This window comes from Xenopus laevis, chromosome 2L (genome assembly GCF_017654675.1).
Source record: "Xenopus laevis strain J_2021 chromosome 2L, Xenopus_laevis_v10.1, whole genome shotgun sequence".
Taxonomy (NCBI): domain Eukaryota; kingdom Metazoa; phylum Chordata; class Amphibia; order Anura; family Pipidae; genus Xenopus; species Xenopus laevis.
The window spans coordinates 101,806,420-101,815,941 of NC_054373.1; the positions used below are offsets into that span (position 1 = coordinate 101,806,420).

General features: G+C 40.5%; 1 protein-coding gene across 1 annotated transcript; it reads left to right on the top strand.

Moving 5' to 3' along the window:
* Positions 1–2,818: 2,818 nt before the first annotated feature.
* Positions 2,819–7,702, top strand: chchd2.L (coiled-coil-helix-coiled-coil-helix domain containing 2 L homeolog). The gene is given in 4 exon segments (NM_001092246.1): positions 2,819–2,921; positions 4,211–4,454; positions 6,012–6,168; positions 7,154–7,702. Coding segments are annotated over 4 exon segments (459 nt in total). The 5' UTR covers positions 2,819–2,871; the 3' UTR covers positions 7,162–7,702.
* The last annotated feature ends 1,820 nt before the right edge of the window (positions 7,703–9,522 follow it).

A 9,522-nucleotide genomic window follows, 5' to 3' on the forward strand; every position in this document is an offset into this window, starting at 1 on the left:
CCTCCCTAGGTGAAGGCCTAGGTGGTATGTGGGTAGGTGTTATTAAAAAAAAAAAAAAAAAGAGCTGGGCCCTTCAATACTGCTGATTCCTAGATGTTCGCCTACCAACAGGATGGTAACCCAAAACTCCCAACTAAAGCTACACTGCAGTGGTTTAAAACCAAGAACCTGAAAGTCTAAATACACGGGCAGATTAAAGTTGCCGATATTGATTTTTTTTTAGACTGATTCGACAGCTTATCTTTCAGTGTGTGGGGGCTTCCGACGGGTCCCCCCGATCGATATGAGGCCAAAGATCAGCCAAGTTGCTTTTTTATTAAAGGAGACCTATAGAATAAATGAAAAAACCCTAATTTTTTTGTGGGCAATTATGAGTAATATATGGTGTTGCTTTTACATGGTGCTTAAAATTATAGCCCCTTTATTGGAGCTCCCTATAGATGTTCACTGGTCCCTGTTTCAAATGAGGGGTGGGCGTGTCCTAACGGTCCCTGCCAGAAGCACAGTAGGAGGGGGCAGCCAATCACAGCCCTGCAGTCACACAAGCACAGACAGGCTTCAGTTCCCTATCAGGTCCTGCTAGCTGCTGATTGGTTCCTTTCCTACAGTACATTGAGCTGAGTGCCGCTGGCTCCCCTGCACAGCCTGAGAATTCAGGTGCAGGAAGTGGAAGGGAGGGATTATTATGGTTTTGCAGAAATATTCAATAAAACAGCCTGAAACACTACTTTTTTAAGCAGAATTCTGCTATATCTAAAGGAGTATAATGCACTGGTACATTCTTATTTTTTACACAAAATGTCTCCTTTAACAGTATTCTGATTTAGATGAGGTCGCAATAACCAGGGTACTTGTAGGTTGTATCTAATGCTCACTTTAGAGTCACTTATTTTGCTGTCAGACATTTATAGACAAATTGATGTGACTTGACTTCATCCAGGCTGAAATGCAAACTTACTGCTATCCAAGTTACAGATAGAGATCAGCAAACAAGAAACGGATCCGCACACACGCTATGATCAGCAGTTGGGGGGACACCCCTCTTTATTATATCACCTCGTGATCAACGTTTCGGGGGGATAAACCTCCCTTCATCAGGTCCTGATGAAGGGAGGTTTATCCCCCCGAAACGTTGATCACGAGGTGATATAATAAAGAGGGGTGTCCCCCCAACTGCTGATCATAGCGTGTGTGCGGATCCGTTTCTTGTTTGCTGTTGCTAAGGGACCTGGCCGGGGTCAACGGAGAAACCAGCACCACCAACGCAGTGAGAGGAAAGGCGAGTGTGCGGTAGGAACATATATTACAGATAGAGATCAGCACATTGTATATAGCATTTAATAAATGAAAAAACAAACACACAAGATATTGTATTTACAGAAAGGAAAGTATATTGCTATTACAATCTATCCAGGGCAGGGCTGCCATCAGTGGGGGACAGGGGTTACAGTGTCCCGGGCCTGAAGGGGGCCCGGCAGTGCTGCACTTTCGAAAGAGCGCCGAAGCCTGAGGCCATTTTCGAAGTCCTGAACAGCCGAAATGCGGAAGTGTCGAACAGCCGAAGCGCCAAAAAGACTCGAAGCCACGAAAACAGCTGAAGCTAAACTCCCGAAGCGGCGAAAAGACCCGAAGTCACGAAAACAGCCAAAATTGAAGTCCTGAAGTGGCAAAAAGACCCAAGAAAGTCCTGAAGCCATGAGTTCAATTCTACTGATTACCAATTTGTGTTGTTTTTTTTTTTAATCCCCTGGCTACCAATGTATTATTTTAATATTCTATAGGCACCTGCCACCAATGTTGTTTTTAAGAAATATTCTTTGGGGCCCCAAATTTTATTTTTTTCACTTTTAGGTAGGGTTGCCACCCAGCCGGTAAAACACCTTCCAAGGCCGGGGCCGGTATTACAAATTTACGGGCAAATTTGTAATACCCTTCAAAAAGACCCCTCGGCCTGCCCCCAATCCCCTGTAAACTAAAGCTCCACACAGACGCGATGATTCTTCTTGCCATACGACCGATTTTAGGGAAGCCCGACCAATCCTTCGAAATTATCGTGCGGTTAGTGGTATTCGAACGATAGTACATCTTACGATTTTTCGGCCGACATCTGTCGGGAAATTGATCGGCCAGGTCAAAAAATCCCAGTGCAATCTATCTATGTTTGCAGGGCCAAGCAGGCAGCTCCTGGCAAATTGGTATTTTTAGTTGATGGTAAATTCGTACGATTGTTCTGATCTTTTAAAAATCTCAACATCTATGGCCAGCTTTAGCTTTTCTGACTTTGTCCCCATCTGAAAATCTCGGCGACGTGGCCACACCCCTTTTTACGTCACAGTCCCGCCCCTTGGTGGGCCTTGCCCATCGATAGCTTTTCTATAACTTGTGTGGGGGGGTTACCTTTTTTATCATTGATGTCTGTGTGGTTTTGGGGTCCCGAAAGTGTTGTTGTTTTGTTCTACAGGCCGTGATTTCTAATGGCAGCCCTGATCCTGGGTATGAAATGCAGGTGGTGTTTTTGTGGGATGGGTGAAGTCTTGCACCGCAACTCGCAAACACATGGATATTAAATCATAGCACAGTGTCCCAGAAGAAAATGTCACCACAGACAACATAACTTTTACGTTGCGAAACCAACAAAATGTCTGACACCCGCCTAATAGCGACAAACTCCCAGCATTCCTCTGCATTATTGCTGCGTCACTTTGGTGACCTTCATTCACAGAGCCGTAAGGTTCTTATTGGGGGCGGGGCGTGTCCTACTGATCCGAAGGAGATTATATAAGGTGGGGGGCAGCGTTCATGACGTCACCAGAAGTGTGAAGACTTTGAAGGACACAGAACGGTGAATACTGTGTGGAACGATCTTGAGCCATGCCAAGAGGAAGCCGAAGCCGCACATCCAGGGTAGCCCCCCCGGCCAGGTAAGCGTGTACTTAATCATAGCACTGTATTCATGGCACACGCAGCAACTACATGTTAAAAGAAGCAGAGACACACGTTCTGTTCAGGCCCACTAAAGGCTACTGGCTTTTCCTGAAATGAGCTTGTATTCTGCTCGGCCATGCTCTCTCTCCTTCCCTTCTGCTCTCAGACAGCAAACATGAAGCTCCCGTGTTTGGTCAGCACGTGGAAAATAGCGGCCGGCACATATAGAGGCAGTTGTTATAAGCGCCACTATTTGTACGTGTTTGTCTTTGTGGAGCCCTCGCTTATAGATCAGACTCATCATACGTTCCTCTCACAGGCCGTGTTATTGGTATGATGTAACAGAGAAGCAACTGCCAGTGGCATCAGTTATACAATGTATAGGCACAGGGCCTGTTGGGAATAGGAACCTATTTGATATATATAGCTATGATAGACATATATTTTTACTGTTTTCTTTATTATTCTCAAGAAGACACCTCTGCTTTATTTTCCTGCTTTTGCATTTGTACCTTATATGTGGCAGTGGGACATTTAAAGGGGTTGTTCACCTTTGAGAACTTTTGGTATGATGTAGAGAGTGATATTCTAAGACAACTTGCAATTGGTTTTCATTTTTTATTATTTGTGGGTTCATCTTTTTTCTGTTTTTCCTCCTTTTCTGTTTTTTTCTTCTATTTACTTGTTTAAAACTTTTATTGTTTTCTCATTTAGGCTATTTTTTTATTTTCTTATTCCTTTCATATTCTATATTCTATTTTTCTGCCCTTAGAATGATACTCAGTGAGACCCAGTCTGACGGTCCATTCAGAATGGAGCCCTCCAATTAATTTGATTATATTTTGTAGTTGATATGTTGAAGCATATTATATAAACACTTTACCTGGGGGGATGAATCGGTGACCATGCTGATGCCAATTTTTATCCGGGTTTGCCCTTCAATGGGCGAATCCTTGTTTCGGGCCAGTCTTATATTGAAAACGGGCCGCAATTCGCGTGCAGCCCAGAGTTTGGGCATGCCTGCCTTACAGAGCATTTGTTTTTTAGAAGGGAGTTGGCGACACCCATTTGAAAGCTGCAAAGATTCAGAAGAAAAAGGCAAATAACTTTAAAAAATAAATAATGAAAACCAATTGAAAAGTTGCTTAGAATTGACCATTCTATAACATAATAAAAGTCACCTTAAAGGTGAATCACCCCGTTAAAATTCTTAATTGTCAGGAGAGCGAGATCAAAATGAGATTTAACTGTAATGTGTTCTTTTTTTTTTTTTTTCTTACAACAGAGCCCCAGTAATGAGATCTGCGCCCCCTCCTGCAGCTCACCCGCCTGCACCTGTAGCTCCTGCTCCTTCTGCCCTTGGTCCAGCAGCAGCACCTAGACAGCCAGGTCTCATGGCACAAATGGCTACAACTGCTGCAGGGGTGGCTGTGGGCTCTGCAGTGGGACACACAATAGGCCATGCCATTACTGGGGGTTTTGGTGGAGGAAGCAGCGCTGAGCCAGCAAGGGCAGATATCACATACCAGGTAAAATTCTCTTCTGCTTCAAAATATTTTTCAATTAAGTATGTGTTTATAAATGTGGAAGGCAATTTCCCAATTGTAGTTCTGTTTTTTTTTTTTTTTAGAATTTTTATTTTATTGTTAGAATGGAAGTGTATCTTTCCTGCTTATTTCTTGCTATGCTTTCCATGTATTCATACACAAACACACTACAGGTATGGGATAAGGGATCTTTCTGTAAATTGGATCTCCATACCTGAAGTCTACTAAAAAAATCGAATTATAACCAATAGGATTGTTTGGCCTCCAATAAGGATAAATCATCTCTTAGTTGGGATCAAGTACAAGTTACTGTTTTATGTTAAAGAAAAAGAGGAAATTGTTTCTAAAAATTTGAATTATATCATTAAAATTGGGTCTATTGGAGATGGCCTTCCCATAACTCGAAGCTTTCTGGATAACAGGTTTCCGGGTTTACCTATACCATACCTGTACAATTTGTGAGTTTCGAAATAATCAGAAATGTGACTTTGGAAGTTAATGGTTTGGGACAGTGCTGGAAGATGCAGATCCATGCAAATTATCCACCTGTTACTGTCCGTTACATTTAGTTTTCAGAGCTACACTTTACCACCGCTGACAAATTGTAGGCCTGGACTGGCAATCTGTGGATTCTGGCAAATACCAAAGGGGTTGCTGTAAAATGCCATAAACCGTCACTATGACTGTTGGGAGCCTCCCTGTACTTGAAATGCCAGGCACTATTTTGAATCCCAGTCCAGACCTGACATAACTGACGGCTTAGTATTACATAAACATATTTTGAGCACCCTCCGAGCTAATTTTAATATTCCTGCTAATCAACAATCATAAAAAAGTTTATGTGCAACATCTGTCTCTCGGATATTACCTCTGGTCTAAGGCTGACGGTAAGGTGAGTGAGTTTGTTGCCACCTTAAATGAAAGTCTGTGAAAATATGGGGGTGGGGCGAATGTTCAAACTTTTTGGAAAAGTCCCACTGTATTAGAAACAATATATCCATATCGTAATTAGCTAGTAATGTTACTTTGTTGCCATTACAATGCTACAATATATCTATATTATCATTAGATTACATAATTAGATTAATATTACTTTGTTTCCATCATCAGCTGATGACAGTGCACTCCTTTTCATAAATGTCAAACAATTCAAAGTCTAGTGTGTATATTCTTCAGACTCCCAAAAAACTATTAATTCTTCTAATTGTTGAACTATATTTTCCATGGTTAGCTATTTACTGTAAGTCAGTCCTTGCATGTACCAACAATGTTTGTCAGTTTGTTTTTATCAATTAACTTTTTTTTCAGAATGTTACAGTAATAGAAATGGTGTGTCAAAGTAGTAGGTAACATGACTGTAAAGTAAATTGTACTAAGCAGAATACTTTTTTAACCATGGAAATATTTCTGGTATGATTTATCAATTTTGTTTGGGGGCAAAATACACTTATTTACAATATGATAGCTATAGGTCTGAATCAAATATCGTTTTGCCTATAAAGGTTGCTTGCTTTTTCAGTTGTTTTAAATTGTTCACAGGAACCAGCACAGCCTATGTATCCGCAACAGCAGCAATCCCAGTATACACCTTGCCAGTATGAGATGAAGCAATTTCTCGAATGTGCTCAGAATCAAAGTGACCTAAAACTCTGTGAGGGATTTGGGGAAGTTCTTAAACAATGTCGCTTTGCGAATGGTAAGCTTACATTAAAGAACAAAAGCTGGCTGTCGCACACCCAATTTAAGATGCGAAGTCTGGTGCTCAGTGGTAGAGGTTCGGCCACCTCACAATTGAATCAATAAAGAAGAAATCTACGGCACACAGGCTGCTGCAAGCAAGGAACCCCTTTGTCAAAGGGGCATGACCCCGAAATGTTGCTCACTTCCGCATTAAACGTGCAAGGGGTTCCTTGCTTGCAGCAGCCTGTGGATTTCTTCTTTATTAAGCTTACATTAAAACCACATTTCACTTGTTCAGCTACTATATATTTATATATAAAATTGTATCAAATTCTTTAATATACATGTTACATACATTTTTATATTCCTTCTATAACAAGCTATGAAAACAACCAGAAAAAAAAGGTTTTGGCATCGTGCTGGTGGATCACAACAGTCTGCATGCATGTCTTCATCAGCTGAATGCAATTTTGTTAGGCTGACTGTGTCTGTGTTATTTAACACATTCAGATTTTATTATTTTCCATTGTCATTGGTAGGACTTCTGCTTTTGACTACTATACAAAGTAACACATTTATGGTACCAGTAGTTAAGCTGGTTATACTTTTTGATTTTCCTATCTTTACACTCACTCTCATTCAAACTGGTCTATACAGACCTTGATCCAATCATTCTACAGTCGGCTGAATGATTAGGTTGTGTATGAAGCTTTTAGCCATACATCTGATGACTGGGCATACAGGTCAGTATAGTCATTGAGCAAACAAATTGACCAACATGATAATTAGAATTTGCACAGCTTTAATCATGTTTCAGTGAGTAATTCAGCCTTTTGGGTTGGAAAATACAGGCAGAATTCAATCAATGTAGTTAAAATTTGAGTGAATTTATCACTGTGTATCCAGCTTTAGGAAAAAGTATTATAAAAGGGTAGCTACAACTGAATGCTAGAGAATCCAAAATTTATGTTTACAAATAATGTGTTTTTATCTTTTTTAAGGCTTATAACAAACCTGGAACATCAAAATGAAATGTACGTACTTCTGAAAATAAGGAGCATTGCGTTGGAATTGACCTGTGGCGTCTAGGTTTTTGCATGAGGCTTTAGTCTGTTGGAACATGGGCATTTTCCCCAACAGCCAGACAAACTGCACCTGCTACCTCCTATTTCTTAGATGGGAAATGCCTGCCAGAGCCATATATAATGCTTTTCTCTCCCAAGATACAGAAAGCATCCTCAGGTTGTCAGGTGGGCACATTCAAGTGACTGGGAGGCAGCATGAACAGTTTAAACCCCTTCCCTTCCTCAAGCTAAATTATGTTAGTGGAGAAAATTGTCCATATGCCATCAGCCTTAACCTTGTCTTAAATCTCGCCTGCTCAACCATTTTTGACCATAAAAATAACAGCTGGTGGGGAACATCTGGAAATGAAAACTGCACTAGAAGATGGATATGTGGATATGATGACTGCATTGTGGCCAGTGAAATGTTTGTTGCTGTTGATTATAGCATTTCTTATTTTAAAATAAATTGTTTCCATGCTAGAATGTACCTTTGTGCAATCTTGTTTTCATTGTCTGTAGCTTTCTAGTTTAGTGAAACACCATTTATTTAAAATACTGGGTTTAACAGAGTTGTTGTCTTTGCCAATGTTCTGAATTACAGTGTATATGTGTTAATCTGCTAATTTGAGTTTGTGCAAACTCAGGAAACTCTGTTCTACTTGGGAAATTGAAGCAACACATACATTCTCCCACCAGCAATTTACATTATTACCAGTTGAAAAGCATTTGCAGATTAGTTGCCTGCAGTAGAGGAGGATTATCGCAGATGGCGAATCTCCACTTGTGTCAGTACCTTTCCACAACTTCACAAAATATTCTGTAGAAATTAGTCTCACTGACTCGTTCCTATCCACCATTGTGCCAATATCACTAACAAAGATCCTGAAACGTTGATACAGCTCTCCTTGGGCTGCATTAGTAGGCATGACAGCTCTAGGACACTGCTAAGCTTGGGGGGTGGGTTATGAATACATAAAATAACTACATAGGTTCTTGTACTTCTTTTGTACTTTCTATGTACTAGTGGTAATGTACCCCTTCTAAGCATAACTCTCACCCAGTCCTAATTTTAAAAAAAAACAAAAAAAAAAAACTAGTTGGTAAAATACATTTGGGGCGTCTAGAAGTCCTATATAATCACATACCAGGGTGCTTGCTCTGCTCTGGAAATCATGGCCAGCGTTTTGGAAGATGTCCCTTATTGGATACTGTGTTCAGACATAAAAAGAGAGCAAGTTGTAAAACGTCTTATTGATTCTTGCTGGGACAGGGAAATATCTCGTGAAAAGCAGATGTTGTTGAATTACAGGAGTTAAAGTTCTGCAAAAGTTGGAAGGTCAAGTTAAAGAACTGTAGTTCATCAAAAATGGCTTGTGAAGTGATAATCAGTATCCGGTCTAATAACCCAAAGCAGCCTATCAGATCTTTGCTTCTCAAATAGCAATGGGTTCTTCAAATTACCTGGAGCAAACACTGAACCTTTTATTACAATGCTCCAATAGCTTAAAGGTCTGACTATGTAGCATCTAAGGCTAATGCCACACAGTGACTGATTCTGGCCTGTGGAAAAGCGCAGGCCAAGAATCCGCCCCAACGCTGGCATTGGCTTTCTTCTTTGCCTGCACACAAACCATTGTTTCGGGCGGATTGCAGGCATATGTGACAGATCTGCTGCAAAAATGCAAACACTTGTATTTCAGTGCCGAAATCAGCTGTATATGCCTGCACCAGGGCCGATGCAAAATAGAAAGCTAATGTCCAAGTTGGGGCTGATTCTCAGCCTGCACACAAGTTGAGATTAGCCTAAGGAGGTAATGGGGTAAAATAGCTGCAAAGTTTAAATATCAGTATTGCACAAGTAGGCCATTTTGCATTACTAGATCTTGAATTTTGGATTAAATTATTATGCTATGGACTGGTTGGAATTTACCCATCTAAATTAATGATTACCTCCTAAATTCTTGCTTGGAAAAACATTAGGATATTCAATTATAGACAAAAAAAAAGTCGCTGTGTGGGATGCAATTTTTATTAGGCCCCTCCAGGGTGATTTTAATTGCTTCACTTCTTTAAAAATCTTACTGGCCTGGGATAGTTTTCAGAAGACTAGGAATCTGCTGAATTCCCATTCTTGGCCCATGCACCGATCTGAACTGAACACTCTCTAGGCAAGAATAAAGAGAAACAGAGGATGAGAGGAATAGTGAAGATGAACCTATTTCAAAAATGGTACAGAATATTTAATTGGTTGTATTTAGAAAGTTTATTATTTCAGTATGATTAAAGGGATACTGTCATGGGAA